This window comes from Cervus canadensis, chromosome 13 (genome assembly GCF_019320065.1).
Source record: "Cervus canadensis isolate Bull #8, Minnesota chromosome 13, ASM1932006v1, whole genome shotgun sequence".
Lineage (NCBI taxonomy): Eukaryota > Metazoa > Chordata > Mammalia > Artiodactyla > Cervidae > Cervus > Cervus canadensis.
In genome coordinates, this window is record NC_057398.1 from 32,835,533 (window position 1) to 32,854,489 (window position 18,957).

The 18,957-nt window shown below is 53.5% G+C and overlaps 1 protein-coding gene across 1 annotated transcript; it reads right to left on the minus strand.

Moving 5' to 3' along the window:
• Positions 1–382: 382 nt before the first annotated feature.
• Positions 383–13,271, minus strand: KLHL21 (kelch like family member 21). Its single transcript, XM_043484987.1, has 4 exons — positions 12,140–13,271; positions 9,318–9,723; positions 5,198–5,270; positions 383–3,702 (listed from the first exon to the last, which is right to left on the minus strand). The coding sequence occupies exons 1-4, from the start codon at positions 13,158–13,160 to the stop codon at positions 3,409–3,411; spliced, it is 1,794 nt and encodes a 597-aa protein (XP_043340922.1). The 5' UTR covers positions 13,161–13,271; the 3' UTR covers positions 383–3,408.
• Positions 13,272–18,957: the final 5,686 nt, after the last annotated feature.

Below are 18,957 nucleotides of genomic sequence, written 5' to 3' on the forward strand. Positions count from 1 at the left end.
CCACCATTTGGGACCCCGCTTTCAGGAAGGAGGCACAAGGCAGTGGGCAGAGTGCCTTGGAGTCAGGAGGCTGAAACAGCTCTTGGCCTCCACCACCCGCCTTCCTCCCACCTCCAGGGCTCAGCCTCCTCTTCCCACGACTTCCTGCCTTGTAATGACAGAGACAAGAAACGGCCTAAAAGGCTTTGCCCCCATAACCACCAGCACAAGTCCTGGGCACTTCAACCTCGACCCCCTTCCCTGTGGGCACAGGGGCAGCCGCATTAATGAGTATTAAACGTGCTCTCAAGGACTCCTGGGCTCCCTTGCCCCACGTACCTGGCCTCAGCCCATAAGGCTCCAATACCCGAGAGCAGCAGGATGGAGGCAATGACACTAAACATATAGGAAACGTTTTTATTTCAAAAAGTTAATGTATTGAAGGCATCCTAAAACCTTAAACAGGATCCCAGACACAGAAGCCTAACGAACAGACAAATAAATATGCAAACCTGCCCCATGCTCGGGGGGCTGGCACTGGATGTCGGACCCTGGAAGGAGGGTGTGCTAGTCCAGAAGAGTCTTTGAAGTCGTATAAATATAGAATACTTTAAACAGTAGGTCAGCATTAAATACTAGTCACCAAACTCTCATAACTTAACTTGCCTCACAGACTCAAAGTCGTGCACCTCTAACACGGAGAGACAGTCCCTTCCCAGCTGGCCCCGCCCGTCGGTGTGCAGTGATACAGCGGAGCACGGAGGGCAGGCAGGGAGGGGACACTTCTCAAGGGTCAACCCTGCTCCTGGACCCCCAGCGGGAGCCTGCTGTTGCTGAGGCTGGTGCCTCCCCTTCCCAAGGTGGGGTCTGGTGGGTGGGGACCTGGGGAGTTTCTAGGAAGTGATCACTGCCCCCCTTCCCCCACACCATCATCTGAGTCACCACCGGCGAGTAGGATGGCTGGTCACATGGTGAAGTACCAAAAACCCGGCAAAGACCCGACAAAGGCCCAGGCTCTGGCCCTCAGAGCTGACCAGAATGCCGTGGCGGGTGACAAACACTGATTTAGGAGGAAATCATGAGTGTCTGCAGCCCCAGCAAAAGGCCTCCCCATAAGCCACTCCCTGCAGAGATTTCTGCCCTTGACACAGAACAGCCCTGCCTGCCTGGGGGCTGGTAGGGGGAGTTCCAGTGACCATGGCACACGGCTGCTCTCCACCCCCATCCTGCCTTCGTGGGCTGCCCAGGCCCTCCAAAGAGACAGCCCTGGAAAGGGCACCTGGAGTCTTTCCCATGAAACTGAGTCCCTGCCCCACCCCCATGACCTGTTACATGTCACCACATCTCTCTGCGTGATGTCACACCCGCTGGGAGGACATGACTGGCACTGAACTGGTGACTGGGACAGAATCAGGGCTCCGTGGACGCCAAGCACCCCAGCCTTGATGTCCCCCTGCCGCCCACAGGAGACGAGCCATCACATTGGGCAGCCTCGCCTGCCTGGGAACCCAAGTCTGCCACCCCATGGAGCCAGACCACCTCTGGGTGGGCTCAGCCCACCAGGCAGGTGCCAGGGCTGGAAGAAAGGTCACAATAACCCCTGGGGAGTGAAGTGAGGGCAGTGGAGGGAGAGCCTCTAGGGTTGCAACCACCCTGGGGGGAGGGGGCAGGCCAGCCCCAATTCACAAGGGAGGACACAGACCAGGAGGGCTGACCTGGGAGGGGCGTCCCCAAGGGAGCAGAGGGCTAAGTAAGCACCTATCCTGGCCAAAGCCCAAGGCAGGACACGCCAACTCCCCATCCCCTGCCTTCCCACTATGTCAGCTAGGTGGGGTAGGGTGGGGTGGGGGGTAGGGGCTGGGAGTGGTCCCTGAGCCAGGGCCCAAGGGGACCTGAAGGGCCAGCTCTGGGCTGTGGCTGCTCCAGTGGGGTTTCCAGAGCAAGACAGTCAACCTGACAGCGATGGCTCCCCCAGGGCTCCTCACAGCGGGGAAGGCAGGGCCCCCCTACAGCTTCTGCCCAATAAAAGGATTGTTAAGAGCCACTTGGGAAGTGATGGTGAGAAAACTTTTTTCTTGGTGAGAACATGGATGAATATCCACCCAACGAGGAAAACAAACATCCTCCCCTTTGGAAGGGAAGGAGCACAAATTCAAGCACAGGCTACTTTGGGGACCTGGAGGGGCCAAGACCAGCATCCACTGGAACACTCACACTTCAGAACCAGGGATACCAGCTCCGGGGTTCCCAGGGGCTCCTCCAGGCACCCACCTGGAGAAGCCCTGGCTTCTGCAGGGCTCAACGCACATGCCGTTCCCCACCCCCAACCCCCTGCAGAAAACTTCAGCAGTGGCCCTGGAAGAGTAAAGATCAAACCACCCAGACCCTGCTTCTAGCTGCCCTCTCTTCCTTTAAGGAAAGGCCAACTGCATTTGAAACCTTGTGACCAACTACTGAGTCTGCCCTGCCCCGCCCCGGGTTCTTTGAGAAACAACCCGCTCCTCCGCTCAGGCTGCCAGGGCAAGGGCGTCCACAGCTGTTTGCCTGGCGGGGCTTCAGCGACAAAGTCCCAGGGCCTCCTGGAGAGAAGCTACGACCTTGCACTTGCAGCCTTTAGTCCTCTCCCGCACCAGCCTGGGACGAAGGTCCTGGAGGCCCCCAAGTCACGTGGGGCCACATTGGCAGGTGGGCTGGACAGGAACCCCAACACCTGTCCCAGCCCAGGTCCACTGGAGACAGACAACCCCCAGCAGGTCTCGCTGGGCCCCCTTCAAGGCTATGCTCCTGTCCACTCCCCGCCCTGTTTCGCCAGGTCTGAGCTTACTTCCAGGAGGCCCACTCATAGCAGATGTGTCGGTGCAAGGCCCCAGCAGGGTTGAGGAGCTGGGCAGGCATACCCCTCCACTGTGGAGCTGGCCTGCCAGCTGTCCAGCCCTGACCATAGAGTGTGGAACCTCCCTGGGGCCATCGTCGGCCTGATTCTCCATGTTCTGGATAGCAGGATCTGCGAAGAGGCTGTTCTCAAGACTCTGCTCCACTTGTACCCAGAAGTGCTGGGGTTCTGCTCTCCCGGGGCAGGGGCAGGCAGGGGGGCAAGTAGGCACAGGTGGTGACTGCAGGAGGGGTATGCCTGCATCGGAGAGGTGGGAGCCTGGGGCGGGGGGGATTCACTGGAGCCTGAGATGTGCTGACAGGGAGGCAGTTCTTCCTGGACCAAGGAGCAGGAGCGTGCACGCTGGCCTGGCCCTAGGAGGCCCTGAACGCACAGCAACTCCCCAGGTATCATATCCTGAGCCTTGCTTGCTCGGCTGCCCCCGAGTCCACGCTCCGCCCGGTGGGCCCCACCTGTCCTGTGCACAAGAAAGGGCGTGCTGCCCCCCTAAGATGCCAGGTTACCTGCACCGAGGCCCTCCCCGGGCCGGGCCGGGGCTAGTGCAGCTCGGCGGGGTTCTGCGGCGGCCGGGGCTGGCCCACATCCATGTCACTGCTGCCACTATCTAGCTCAAAGCCGCGCCCGCCCAAGGGTGTCTGGGGCATGAACTGGCGGAAGATGCTGACGCTGCCATGCCAGAAGGTGGGCTCTGGGAGCCGGCCCACCACGCTCCACGCCCGAGTCTCTGGGTCGTAGGCCTCCACCACGTCGGAGAGTTCGAAGGTGTTATCATAGCCCCCAGAGACGTAGAGCTTACCTCCGAGGACGGCCAGGCTGCCCCCAACGTGCACCTGTGGGCCAAGGTGGGCAGTGAGGGGAGGCTGGCAGCCAGGGCAGGGGAGAGCCCCCACAGCTCCCCCTCTGCAGGGAAGGTGCCCGGGGCCCTTGGCAGGGTGGTCTTGGCACTTCCTATACCCCAGCTAGGAAACAGGGGCTACATGCCCAGGGGTCACACGCCATGGCTGGTCCCAATGGTGGTCAAGGGGCCTCCAAGCAGCCTCATCCCCGTAAGACAGGCACGATTGTTCTCCCCATCTTACAGATGGGAAAACAGCCACACGTGGCTGACAGTGGCAGAGCTGGGACTTGATCCAAAATCTGGGCTCTGAACCACAAGACTGGACTATCCCACCTTTCCCAAAATTGCTATAATGAGTAAGTGTAGCTCATTATGGGCTTCCCCGGTGGCACAGTGGTAAAGAACCCGCCTGTAGTGCAGGAGATACAAGAGACATGAGTTCAATCCCTGGGTCAGGAAGATCCCCTGGAGAAGGAAATGGCAACCCACTTCAGTATTCTTGCCTGAAGAATCCCATGGACAGAGGAGCCTAGCGGCCTATCGTCCACAGGGTTGCAAAGAGTTGGACACAACTGAGCACGCATGCGCGATAGCTCATTATGGGGCCAACCAAAGTTAGATTTGGCAACAGTAAAGATGTTAAATAAACTCTGATGTTGTATATAATGACACTGGTCACGCAGAGGTATCAAGAGAGAAGGTTTGGAAAATTCTTTTTTTGCTAAGGGGAGGCTGTGCCATGCAGCATGTGGGATCTTAGTTCCCCGACCAGGAATTGAATCCATGTCCCTTGCAGTGGAAGCACAGAGTCCTAACCACTGGACCACCAGGGAAGTCCCAGGTTGGGAAGTATTAAGGAAGACAGAAAACAGAGATAGATGTGGGTATAGATATGTGTCTGGGAATGGAAACTGCCCATGTGGCCAAATGCTACCAAACCTTCCTGGCTCCATCTTACTGTAAAACTCAACAAGCAAAGAGAGTCACACCCCATTAGGCAGCAGAAGTGTGGGTACACAGCAGGTGTTCAATAAATGTACTCCCAAGGTCAATCCCCAGAGACCTCCTTGTCTGACCTCACCCCTCTGTTGCCCCCGTGTTCACTCTGCTCCAGCCATGCCAGGCTGAGGGCTTGTTCCATGAACGTATCAGGCATGGCCCGCCCCAGGCCCTTTGCACTTGCAGTCCCTTGGTGGAACACTCATTCGAAGGCTGCTCTCTGGCTCACAGTGGACGCTCAGTGAACTCTGGTCTGAGTGGATGAACTAAGCTATGTGACTCTGGCATCTTATTTAAGGTCTCTGTTTTGGTGACCCCCAAACACAAGTGGAGGACAGCAGCAGTCCGCTGTGCAGTGAGACAACGCTGGGGAAGTGCCCAGTACGGACCCTTGCCTGCTGGGACTGAACCCCCAAACACCTGCGCTGACATTGGTTGGAAACCAGGGCCAGCCCGAACTCCCAGTGCTGGTGAGTCTGCAAACTCACCTGATTCATTGACGGGATCTTATCCCATTCGTTCTTGGTGGGGTTATACACGTCCACTTCGGCCGAGTCGTCCCTGGGGAGTGGGCGAGGAGGAAGAGCAGGTCAGAGTGAGTAGGAAGTCCCTGGGTGTGAGTGCTGGAGAGAGGGTCCGCCAGGCCCACCTCCTTTGGGGACCTCTGTGATGCTGTTTGGCCGCCCACTGGCCAGTGGGACCCCGCCCCTGGCTCAGAAGGGCTGACTTCAGGCCCCCACACCTCGGCTCTGAGGCCGGAATCCAGCCTTGCTCCACAAACCCAACAATCACACTTAAACCCTTTCCTGCAGCCCAGCACCAACGCAGCCGACCCTCCCCGGCTACCATGGTCACACAGTCTAGCCTCAGCTCCCGAACTGACCATGGCCCTTCCATCCAATCTCCACTTATTCTTCTGATTGGGACTTCTGCCTCCTCTTCAGGACAGCCTTCCAGGGCTGACCAGTCTAGGCCAGGCCCCCTGCCCCACTGCCCACCCCCCTTGTGCCCTGGACTGCTCCTCGGCCGCTGCCCTCCCACTGCTGTCAGCCCCCATCACGCCCTGTTCACTGCTACATCCGAGGTGCCCAGCAGGGTGACCAGAATCACAGGAGCGAGGACACCAGCACTGCCCCCCACTTTGGGCTCAGGCTCCTTCAATCCTGTTTGACTCACTCCTGATGCCTTCACTCAGATGTTCAAAGGCACAGCCTCGAAAAACACTATCTCCCAAATGGTAGCGTTGATGATGATGATGGTCACAGGTCAGGGGTTAGCAGAAGGGCCCAAGAGTAAACATTTCAGGTCTTGTGGAGGAGACGGCCTCTGCGGCAGGTCCCCAGCACTGCCGCTGAGAACAAATGCAGCCACAGATGCATAAACAAAGGGGCTGGTTGCCTTCCCATAAAACCTTATTTATGGACGCAGCTTTGAATTTCACATAACTGTCCACGCGTCAGGAAGTATGACTCTCGCTTTTTTTTTTTCCCTCCAACCACTTCAGAATGTAAAAACCATTCTTAGGTTGTGGCCCATGAGATGACGATAATTAATATGGGAACCCGCTGGGCTGCCCTCCCCGGCTGCAGGAACACAGAAGCTGCAGCCAGAAGGTGCGAGGCTGGACAAGGCTCTTGCCTCCTGCCTCTGCGGGGCTGGAACGCCCCAGCCCAGGAGCTGTGTGAAACTGGGGCCAAACTGGAGCATGGCTGGGGGAGGGGGCTGCTGGTCGCTGCTCACGGCTGGGGCAGCTGAAGTGGACAGCATGGGACACACCTCCCTATCACAGCCTCTTCTAGACGGGAGCTACCCCAACAGCGGGCCTTGTGAGCAGGAGTGACGTGGCCGAGGTGCCCAAGGGAGTGGATAGGGTGCATGAACGCTCAAGAGCACAAGACCCAGGCCCCCGGGCTCACCCACACGTTCAAGGAGGCCAGGCCCCCACTGTTCACTTAGAGGACAAACAGGCTGCCTTTCTAGTTTGGTGGGGGGACAGAGAAGGCAATGGCACCATTCCAGTACTCTTGGCTGGAAAATCCCATGGACGGAGGAGCCTGGTAGGCTGCAGTCCATGGGGTCACTAAGAGTCGGACATGACTGAGCAACTTCACTTTCATTTTTCACTTTCATGCATTGAAGAAGGAAATGGCAACCCACTCCAGCATTCTTGCCTGGAGAATCCCAGGGACAGGGGAGCCTGGTGGGCTGCCGTCTATGGGGTCGCACAGAGTCGGACACGACTGAAGTGACTTAGCAGCAGCAGTGGTGGTGGGGGGGTTGTGATGAGTAGAGTCAAACCCACCTACCTGGCCCTCCATGGCCTCGGTGACCATGTACAAAGGCTGACAGTGGGCCTGGGGGGGCATCCTAAGATCCGCACGTGGGGCGGTTTAGCAGCTGACCAGCGACCCCGACCAGGAGGACCAAGGCGCTGGGCCTTCCGTCCACACGCTGGTCCTTGGGCATATCTTGTTCTAGGACAGTGGGGTGGGGGCAGGAGGGTGTTCTCAAAGGCACTCGGCCTGGAACTGCCATGAGGGGCTGAGGCCAAGTTCCTGGCACTCTGACGAAGGTTCTGGCACCCTCGTAAGGTATATTTATAGCCATCCCCACCCCCACTTTGAAGAGGTTTTCACGACTCAGGGAGGAGAGCTGGACGAAGGGTCAGACGATGTGATGTTTATAACAGGGTCAGGAGCCGGCTGAGTTTCTGGGGCTTCCTTGAAGCCAACCTGATCTTTCTGGGAATCAGGGAGGCCTGGCCACCATGAGACAAGCAACACCTCTGGGTTCCAACTGTATTCTCCCTGGAAGCCTGGGAAAGAGCCTCAGGTCTGGGGCAAGGGAGGCTCAGCCGGTGAGAGGGGAGTGGCCCAAGAAGCACAGGGTCCCTGTCCTTGGAGACTCCCAATTCAAAGTCCCAGATGGAATGGGGAGGGAGGGATGGTCATTCACACCTTCCCCTCCCCTCTGGGTCTGAAGTTTCAGGCAGGCTCTAGGCCATGGAGAGGAGAGGCAGATACACAGGCCTATAAGCATGTAGGGCTGCCCGATGGCTCAGATGGCAAAGAACCTGCCTCCCAATGCAGGAGAACCAGGTTCGATCCCTGGGTTGGGAAGATCCCCTAGAGAAGGGCATGGCTACCTACTCCAGTATTCTTGCTTCAAGAATCTCATGGACAGAGGAGCTTGGCGGGCTATAGTCCATAAGGTCACAAAGAGTCAGATACAACTGAGCAACTAACACACACAAGCACGTTTGTGCGTGCATACGTGACACACACACAGAAGCTGTGATCTGCAGGTATGGAGCTCCCAGATCCTTGGATGCCCACTGGCCGATCAGGAGGGGGCATCTGGCTGTGACAAATCATCAAGACCCCCCACGGATGAACACTGACCCACTGGGTGCCCAGTTCCACAGCCAGGCCCAGGGAGGCTGGGATGTGGTGACAGCACATGGGACCTGGGTTGGAAGTTCTTGGTTCTAATCCTGTGCCACCATTTAAAGCCTGAGGGGCCTTTCCTGGTGCTCCAGTGGCTAAGATGCCGTGCTCCTAATGCAGGGGGCCCAGGTTCGGTCCCTGGTCAGGGTACTAGATCCCACATGCCTGCATGCCGCAACTGAAGATCTTGAGAGCAGCAACTAAGACCTGATGCAATCGCATAAATATACATAAAAGCCTGCAGTTGTGAGCAAGTCCTTTACCCCTCTGTCCCTGTTTTGCCACCTGTGAAAGGGGGACAACAGTGGTGTCATCTTGTTAGACAGCCATGGGGCACTAGCCTTGAAAATGCCCATAAAGCAGGTAACCCAGAGTTCGACCCACTGGGGATTTCAACAGGCTAACTACAGTCATTGTTCCTGCAGGCAGCTCCAGGTCGGCTTGGTACCACGCCCCTCCCTGGTCCAGGGTGGCGGCGGGATCCTGGGAGAACAGCATTCTTTTAGCAAGACTCATGAGCCCTCCTGGGCCAGGCCGGGTAGGAAGGGGAGAGAGAGAACCTGCAGAGATGCACTGAACCCGGAAGTTCTGCTTTCTGCAGAGAGGGCGAGGTCAATCCATCCACCTGGTCCCTCACACCTGGCACCAGTCGGCTGATGAGCAAATTGTCTGTCAGGCCATGCTCCTCCTCCCAAAGACTCAAGTGTCCAGAAAGCTCTCCTCTTATTAAGATTCAAAGTCCCTCTCAGGTAGGATAGGTGGCTCCTTTTAGTAAAGGCCACATGAGACCAACTAGGGTTTTTAGAGGGACCCAGCTTCCCAGGTGGCACTAATGGTAAAGAACCTGCCCGCCAATGCAGAAGACAAGGGTCTGATCCCTGGGTCAGGGAGATCCCCTGGAAGATGAAATGGCAACCTATTCAAGTATTTTTGCCTGGAGAATCCCACAGACAGAGAAGCCTGGTGGGCTACAGACATCAGGGTCACAAAGAGTCAGACACAACTGAAGCAACTTAGCGTTGAACCACAGCTCCAGCTCAGAAGGATCCACCTCAGAGCCCAGTGTGACCTCAGTTTCCTCATCTGTGAAATGGGAGAACACCAAAGCTGTGCTCAACTAGTAAAAAAGAGCACCCAGTGGCCTTGGCCCCTGGGGACTCACCTGATGAAGTACATGAGTCCGTTCAGAGTCACTGTCTTGGGGGCAAAGGACCACGGTGGGAGCTGGCCACAGTCCACCAGCGACCACAGGTCCGTGTCTGGGTGGTAGCACTGCATGACCATGGTCTCCTTGCCGGCCAGGGAACCAATGGCGTAGAGCCGGCCCCGGCAGGCTGTGGTGGAACAGTTGTCCATGGGGTAGGTCATGGGCTGCAGGGCCTCCCAGGAGTCGGTGGTGTGGTCGTAACGCTCCGTGCTGTCCGCAGCCACCACGTACAGCAGCCCGTCCAGCACGGAGGAGCTGTGGTACTCCCGGGCCTTCAGCATGGGCGCCACCTCCGTCCACTCATTCACACTCGAGTTGTACCTCCACACACAGTCATAGAGCCGGGAGCCATCCGATCCACCTGCCAGGGAGCACAATGGGCAGAGAGATGATTAGCCCACACCGACTCAGGGTGAGTCACCCACCCGTGACTCCCTCAACTTCCTAGAGAGTAAGATGAAACACACATCCTCTCTTACCAAGGCCCCAGCCAGGGGCTCAAGCCAGGTACAGGCTGAACACTGCCCAGGAGGATGGTCCAGCTTCATGCCATAAAAACACCACCGCACCTCTGTGGGCCAACCAGAGGCCCAGAGGCCACAACTCTGAGTACACAGTAACCTCAGTTTGGACCCCTGCACTCAGAGTCAGACACCTCAACTGGATGGGAGCATCAGGTCTTGGAGTCCATTTTCCCAGGAAGCCACAAGTCATGTGGGTGGGAGGGACTTCCCTGGTGGTCCAGTGGCTAAGACTCTGAGCTCACAATGCAGGGGGCACAGGTTCGATCCCTTGTTGGGAAACTAAGATCCTGCATGCTGTGCTTGGCCAAAAAAAAGAAAAAAACTAAAACAGCATAAGTGGGTAGGGTGCCTGGGGACTTGTTCATTAAATTCTAGGCATCCCCTAACCAAGGCTGGGCCAGGATGAGTTAAGAAGAAACCTAAGTGCTCAGCCAGCAAGAAACCTAACACAGAAGGTGATGCTATGAGTGAACTTCTGGGGTTGTATTTCTTGATTTATGTGCAAGCTACTGACTTGTTTTGTTTGGAAAAAGTCATCAAGCTGTGCAAGTATGATGTCTATTTTTCCATCTATATGTCCAAAAAAAGGGCTAAAAAGCAAACAAACAAAGCCCAGTGGTACTGGCTACTGCCATAAGTTAAACCAGGCTCACCTAGGACATTAGGATTCCCGAAGGGTGAAGGGGCCCCAAGAACCCTGGGGGTTGGATTCCCCTCCTTGTCCCAAGCCTGGGGGCAAAGGGCAGAGCAGAGCGCACATGACATTCTATCCGACTCACAGCCTGGAGCTTTTAGAGGGAGAAGACAGCCTCCTTGTAAAGTCCTCCCGGCCTCCCTTCTTCCTTCTAAAGGAGAACTGTGTCAAAGGCAGCTGAAGCCGCCTCCTCGCCCCTGTGAGATTCCCTAGAGGCAGCTGTAGGGAATGACCCAGCCACCTGTCTAAACCCAAAGGATTAGCTGAGACATTTATGGAAGGGTGTGCAAAGATGGGGCGAGTCTGACCAGTTGTGGGAGTTTACTGACCAGACTTCAGTGGTGGGGGTGGGGCAGGGTTAAAGGGGGTTGGTTCCCCAACAACACACGGCCAACCTCAGACTGGGAACTGGCCCATTCTGGCAGATTCCTGCAGAGGCAAGACCTGGAGTGGCAGCCACACAGCTGAGCCTGTCCTCAGGCTAGGATGAGCCCAACTTCTCAGCTCAGAGCCCCCAGGACACTGGAGGGAGGGGCGGGTACCTCAGAGCTGGCTTTCTCCCGAACTAACGTGCCAGGCTGGACACAGCGCTGCGCCGGCCCAGCTGAGGCCTCCCTGCCCGATCCAGGCCCCTGCAGGCCCTGAGCGTATGCTTGGCCGGGTTCTTTCCTTATATAGCCCTCGCACAGACCGCCCCTCCTCACCCCACGCATGGAGAGAGCCTCAAGTTTGAACTGGGATTCATCTTTAATAAAAAATGTGGGAGATGCCCAGGACTGGGGCGGGCTGGGACCCGCCCAGCATGACTCGGCAGTGTTTTGGGGTTTGGGCCAAGTAATTGGAAGAAAACCTCTTAGCATGTGACTCTGTTTACAGTCGCTGGGCCGGGAGCAGCCTAAACACCACGTGACCCACAGCGCAGGGCCTAGGTACAAGCCCCAGGGAATGCTGTCACTGGTGACCAAGTGAGTGAGTCAGGGGACTGTGCTGCTCAGCTGGGAGGGAGAAATCCCCCCTACCGGGGTAGAAAGGATGTACCACAGGGTGTCAGTCCCTGGCCTGTCCCCAGATTCCTTGGGGAGAAAAAGGAAGCACTCATAGTGCAGGGTTGGAGAAGGAAATGGCAACCCACTCCAGTGTTCTTGCCTGAAGAATCCCAGGGACGGGGGAGCCTGGTGGGCTGCCGACTATGGGGTCTCACAGAGTCAGACACGACTGAAGCGACTTAGCAGCAGCAGCATAGTGCAGGGAGGCTGCCCCAGTGTCTTGCCACCAAATGGGGACACCGCCTGGGCAAGGAGGGGGCTGCCCATACAGGCCCCGTGAGAGCCACAGACGGCTACTTGTCCCACTAACACAAAGGGGTTCTTCTAGATCTTAAGTATCAACCCTAGAAACTTCTGTGCCTGCCAGTCGGGGGAAGGGGGAGTGTCCACCTGCACCCAGGTGGCGCCTGCGGTTCCAAGCACTTCGGGTTCTCTTGCAGGTAAAATTGCCTGCTCCCCCGTTGGGATCTGGGCGGGCCAAGGTCCTCCTGATCAGCCCCCATGCCCACTTACCCGTCACGTAGATGTCGTTGCCCAGCGCCACGATGCTGTAGCCTCCGCCCAGGTGGTCGGGGAACTCGGCCAGGTAGCGCCACTGGCCCGTCTGCGGGTTGTAGCAGTCGACGGTGACCAGTTCGTCGCAGTCCTGGTCGCATCCGCCCACGAGCACGAGGATCTCGGCGAGGCCGGTGGAGGGGCGCGGCCGCATCCGAGGGCAGGGCCCGCGGTCGTGGCGGTCGTAGCGTGCCGCCTGGAAGTCGCGCGCCTCGCGCAGCAGGCGCAGGCAGGGCGGGCAGCGGGCCACCAGCGGCTCGGCCTCGACGTGCGCCAGCAGGTAGAAGCGGCGCACGAAGGGCAGGCGCACGGCCTCCAGCAGCTGCGGCCAGTGCGCCGCGCGGCGCGGCGGGTCGGCGCGCACCCAGCGCAGTGCCAGCTGGTAGGCGGCCTCCTCTTTGGGCACGCAGAGCCCGTCGTCGCGCAGGTAGCGCAGCAGCCGCGCCAGGGGCAGACGCTCCAGCTGCTCGGCGCCCAGCTCGCCCACGTGGCGCAGGATGAAGCGCTGAGCCGCGCTCGCCAGCCCCGCGCAGCTGAAGGCCTCGGCGAAGTCCTGCATGTCCAGGCAGTTGGTCAGGTCGAGCTGCTGCTGCAGGAAGGCGCCGCACGCCTCCTTCACCGCCGGGAACTGCAGCAGGTCGGCGGCGCGCAGCAGCGGCTCGGCGTTGTCGCCGCTCACCGCCACGCGGCCCGTGTAGCTGAAGTCGAGCAGCAGCTGCAGCATGTCGGGCGGCACGCCGTGCAGGCGCACCCGCTCGGCGCGGCTCTCGCGCAACTGCCCGGCGAACATGGCGCGGAAGTAGGGGCTGGCGGCCGCCAGCACGGCGCGGTGCGCCGGGAAGTCGCGCCCGCCAGCCGCCTCAAGGGTCACGTCCAGGAACTTGCGCTCGGCGCGGAGCTGGCTCAGGCCGCGCAGCAGGCTCAGGGCGTGCGCGGGGTCCGAGAAGGGCAGTACGGCCAGGGGCGCCGGCCGCTCCATGGCGCCTTGGCTCGGGGCGCGGGGCCGCTGCGCGGAGTACTCGGAAAAGCCGCGGCCGGGGCCAGCGGAGAGACAGTATGCGCTGGGAGCCGCCGCAATAAATACGACCGGGCTCGGCGGCCTCCGGGGGGCCGGGCCGGGCGGGGGCGGGGCGTCACCGACACCGCCTACTTAACTCTTTTGGGTCCGGCGCCGCTGCCAGGCTGAGCGCGCTGACTCGCCTTCTCTCGCGCGCTCCCGCCCCCGCGCTCCAGGCTGAGTCACCGCCGCCTGCGCCCGCTCCCTCTCTCCGCCCTTCCGGGGCTTCCTGCGGCCTCCCGCCGACGCCGGAGCCTGGGACACCGGGTGACAAGTGTCCTTTCGGAGGGGGCGGCCCTGCTGTGCGCTGGAATCCGGGGCCTCCAGAGCCTGCCCATCACCCACTCGGCCCGGCTGCCGAACAAAACCCGGTGGGGGCGAACGAAGCCATCCCTTTTGCGCCAGACTTCCCAAACTGCTTCAGGGCGACTCGGTACAACGGCTTTTTTTTTTTTTTTTCCTTTGGAATTCCACTAGTTCCAAGGGTTGCTTGTTAACCCTATCTCTGGACAGATTTCTAACGACGAAATATGTTTTTACAATTCAGGACTAAAGCAAGAACAAGTATAAAATCTTTAGGTGACGTTTTCTTCTTGGCGCATCCATGAGGGACACCGGGCCAGATGCCAGGAATCTGCTCCGCTGTGTTCCTGCACGAGTTTCTAACTTGACTAACTCGGTCAGTAACTTTCGTCAGCACACAAGGCGGTTTTAGTTTCTGAGTCATAGAGACCCTTTCAGGCTCCGAGCTCCCCTCTGAAGGGGAGGGGCCTGCCCTGGCTGTGTTTGGTCACCCTGGCCTTCTAGCCCCTCCTCTCCTGGTAATGGAAATAGGAAAGGCAGAAATCAGGGTAGGAAAGATCACTGAGAATTCGTTAGAATATACTATTAAACTGAACAAAAAGCTGAAGCACCAGAAAATAATTCCTGGGAAAAATAGCTGTTTTTCCTCTTCCATTTGAGGGGCGCCAGGTACCCAGAGGGAACCGGGCTCAGCTCAAGGTCAGACAGGGCTGCCTTAAAACCCAGAGATGTGCCTCTTCAACGTCACCATCACATGTGGGGTGACCGTGAAGAAAGAAATCTTCCTTATTTTGGTTCCAGTAGATACAATACCAGGACTTTGCTTTCAAAGAAACCAGATGAAAAAATTCCCTCACTTGGAAGCCATTTTTTTCTTCAGTTCGATGGACGATTTGCTCATTTTTAAAAAAGACCCTTATTGGGCTTCTTGTGTTGCAGATGAAACCGGGGTTTTTGTTACTGGGTAGCCCCCACCCGGCCCGGTGAACTTGGCAAACACACCCGATGGAAGCCTCACTCTGCCCACGTGTGTCCTGGGGCAGGCGGGCCACACCAGGAGCTGCTGTCATTTCTTGGTTCCAGCTCATTTGACTCAGCCTTTGGAGAAGACATCTTGGTTTTATTCCACCTCGGAGAAGTGAACTGTAAGGCCTTCTTTTCTCTTCCTGAATCTCTCACCATCTTCCCGTGAGAAGGTATCTGATCTGAATGTCAGCATGGGAAGCACAGCCCTAAGTCAGAAAACATTCAGGTACCCAGGCCGGCTGCCTGTTGCCCATAGATGGACTGTTCACACAGCTATTAACGGCAGCATTCCTGGGCCCAGGAGCTGGGCCAATAAGCTTACTTGCTCAGGCTTTGTGACAAGAAAGTCTGAGTAGCCAGGAAGTGGGATGTTTGCAGGGAAAAGTACTACAGTCCCTCTAGGTCAAAACCCATCCACCTGGTATTAAATCAAATCTTTACATCAATAATGTTTCTGTAGTTAAGAACTGAGTCTACTTTTGTGTATCCCCAACAACAGGGATTAACTGTTTCAGGTTTACTTTGAAAAACAGATGTTGCTACCTATTAAAATGGAAAGATTTTCATGTTATAATGTCAAGCAAACAATCTGATTACCTGTGTGACCCCCATTTGTTATAATGTGTTTATATGCCTACCAAGAAACTGTGAAGGTAACATTTTTCTCTAGGTGGCTAGGTTTGTTGTTTTTTGCTTGCCTGCATTTTGTTTTCCTATATTAAACATATATAACCTGGGTATTCAAGGAATATTGAAAGTTCAAAATAAAAAGTTCAGTTCTTGAGGAAAAAAAGTATATTATTAATATCCTAGACCTAACAGGAGAGCACTTGAAGCCATGTGTATAAATCTAAGGCAATGAAGGAATGTAGTTAGAAAAGAAAGGAACAGATTTAGACTTATCAGCTGTGTTTGGAATTTTGAATAACCTGCTAACCCAAGCATGCTACTTGGTTCCTTTTTTTTGCTCATTAATCTCATGAGTTCAAAATGGGAATGTGAAAAATTCATTCACTGCAGTATGATAGTGTGATGGATACAGTCAGCAAACTATTAATATGGGGGTTTAAAATTCTCAAATATAATCCAACACCCTAGTGTGGTGCAAACACCACTTTCTGGTGAGGAAGGTGTTAACTAACCAACAAGCAATAGTTTGTGGGAAAATGTATTTAAAGACTAAACTTCAGTCATGAATGTTTTAAAAGTGTACCTCTTCTAAAATCATGAAACTGGTCTAAGTAACTTTATGATAATGTAATTCAATGTGATTTAACAAATAATGGTACGTATTCATTAAATACCAAATTAAATAAAAACAAATTTCATTTAAAAAATGAAAACCACTTGATATTTGAATTCTGATTTTAGGCAGACAGGACAACAGCTAACTGAGATAATTTTAAAAGCTGCTGTGACCTCCTTTTTATATTCTTTGAGAACATACAGGAAGGCTCATAGCCTCATTGAGCTTGCCTGTTTGCCATGACAAGGCTGTGATCCATGAAGGGGACAAGAACACATACTGTAGCATTTACAAAGTCAAAAAGAGATTGTACCTTTTCCCAATTAGACGTTCTATTTTTTTCTGATTCTGGGCTGCCTAAGGTGTGGTCTGTAATGTACTTATTACATATAATTTTTTTAAGGAATATTACAGTATTCTGTTAATTATTAAGTGTAGTATTATATGAAAATGACATGCTACAAGTAAAAATATTTAAATCGTTTGGGACATAGTGTTACCTATTAATCTTTATATTTTACCTGTATAAACCAAAACATGAGAAATCCATTTGATTCGTCTATGCACATCTAATTTTCATCATTATATGGAAAGTTGACAAGACCAGTTTAGAAATTATTTATTAATAATTTTAAATTATTCACACCAGGACATCCTTGGTGGTTAGGGGCTGTACCTTGGTGCTCCTAATGCCGGGGGCCTGGGTTCCATCCCTGGTTGGGAAACTAGGGTCCACATGCTGCAACAGAAGATCCTGCATGCGGCAACTAAGACCTGGTAGAAAAGCTATGATGAAACTAGACAGCGTATTAAAAATCAGAGACGTTACTTTGCCAACAAAGGTCCATCTAGTCAAAGTTATGGTTTTTCCTGTAGTCATGTATGGATGTGAGAGCTGAATCATAAAGAAGGTTGAACGCCGAAGACTTGATGCTTTTGAGCTGTGGTGTTGGAGAAGACTCCTGAGAGTCCCTTGAACTGCAAGATTAAACCAGTCAATCCCAAAGGAAATCAATCCTGAATATTCATTAGAAGGACTGATGCTGAAGCTCCAATACTTTGGACACCTGTTGGAAGAACTGACTCATCAGAAAAGGCCCTGATGCTGGGAAAGACTGACAGCAGGAGAAGGAGATGACAGAGGATGAGATGCTTGGATGGCACCACTGACGTAATGGACGTGAGTTTGAGCAAGCTCCAGGAGATGGTGAAGAACAGGGAAGCCTGGCATGCTGCAGTCTATGGGGTCGCAAAGAGTGGGACAGTTGAGTGACTGAACAACAACAAAAGCCAAATAAATAAAAATAAGTATTAAAAAATTATTCGCAAACATTCATACAGTAGGCAAGGTACTAAAAGTTCAAAATACAGTTTTGAGAAATTTTCACTTATTTTCCTCTCTTGGAATTGGAAGTAAGAAAGGCAAAAAACTGTGGGTAGGAAAATCCATTAAGAATCCATAAGAATATCCTATTAAACTGTGTAAAAAGATGAAACACCAAAAAATAATTCCTGGAAAAATATATCTTTTGTGTGTAACCACAATCAGGCTGAGTTAAAACAGAAGCAGAAAAGCATTCCTGAGTTTCCCCCAAGTGAATGCAGTGTAGAGTGAGATTTAGGAAGGTGAAGCTATATTTGGTAACTCAATTAAAATAACTACATTCTCAAGTTACTTACTGGGAAACCATGGTATTCTTAGTATTTTAAAACTTGTCACAACCTGTGCTAATGTTGGCTTTTTTCTTCCTCTTCCCTGGGTAACTATAATCATCTGAGAATTAGTATTCAGTAGCAGGTTTTTTTTTTTTTTTTTTTTTTTTTTTAAGCAGAAAACAAAGATCTGGCTACTGTGGCTAATGCTGTTGCATGATTCATGGAATTCTAGATTTGCCCCCTGGAGCCCAAGAATAGTACAGGATACCTGAGAAATAAACTGAGTATGTTGAAGAAACCTAAGCCTGTCATACAGAGGAAAGCACCTTTATTATTCCTGCAGCTACATATATTATGCTATTGAATTTGGGTCAGTTATTGGTGTTGAGGCAAGGGATGGTAGGTATTAATATCTAAATCTTCTTCAAAAAGCTAAATTTCTAACAGGAATTGAAGGATAAAGAAGGTCTTCTTCTATGAAGTTTTCTATTTCACTGGAGTGGCAGGTAGGGAGACAAGCAGAGTACACCAGGTGTACTGGTCACCTCCATGGTGGTACTGTTGCTTAGTTGCTAAATTGTGTCCAGCTCTTTTTCCACCTCATGGACTGTAGCCTGCTAGGCACCTCTGTCTATGGGATTTCCCAGGCAAGAATAGTGGAGTGGATTGCCATTTCCTCTCCAAGGGATCGTCCCAGACCAGGGATGGATGCATCTTCTGAGTTGGCAGGTGGATTCGGTACTGCTGAGCCACCAGGGAAAGCCCACCTTTGTATACTAAGAACTTAGTCAAATAACTATTGGATACCTACCCTGAGCAAGTTATCACTGTCACATGACACCATCTAAGTTTGGGATTTTCTTAGTGTGACTGAGTGGTCCAATATAGATCCCTGAATTCTAGGTTCTTTTGTCATCAAGTCCCTTATTATTAAGTTCTTTATATCATTTTCTTAATTGGGGGGGTTAATGTTTATTATGTGAAAAGTTGTACTATTAAGGAATAATGATCCTTTTTAAAAAATTCCTCTATTCATTTGGACTTTGCCTCTCATAATTATTCTTTTCTTGGTATTTACACCTTTAAACTAGCAATAGGATAATGTCCCTCTTGGCCCTTTCATATTTAGACAAAACAAGTTGCTCTAGTGAATATGACCCTTGGCGAAACTGGCAAACCTCAGGACATTTGCTCTGGCAACAGAGATCAGATAACATTCCAAATCTCGCTAAATCACCTAAAGGTGAGGACTCTGAGAAGGTGTTAATGTTTCCACAGGCTAAATCTGATGTCTGTTTTTATCTTACTAGCTTTGTAAAGCACCTCAATTTACTATCACCTCTGGGAAGCTCTCCAAATCTTTGAAGATCTTGCTGAAATGTTTTAAAAAGTAGCAACAATGATAAAAATAAACTATTTATTGAGGCAAGTAAAACATTTTATAGCTAAGGTATTAAAGGCTTAGAGAAGTATTTCTAAGATAAATCA

Excerpts from the sequence above, each read along its gene's own strand:
- KLHL21 (XM_043484987.1), bottom strand. The coding sequence starts at position 13,160 with ATGGAGCGGCCGGCGCCCCTGGCCGTACTGCCCTTCTCGGACCCCGCG. Across the intron at positions 5,271-9,317 it reads GGACTCATGTACTTCATCAG|GGACGACTCGGCCGAAGTGG; the intron begins GTGAGTCCCCAG and ends CCCACTCCCCAG. Across the intron at positions 3,703-5,197 it reads AGATCCCGTCAATGAATCAG|GTGCACGTTGGGGGCAGCCT; the intron begins GTGAGTTTGCAG and ends CTTGGCCCACAG.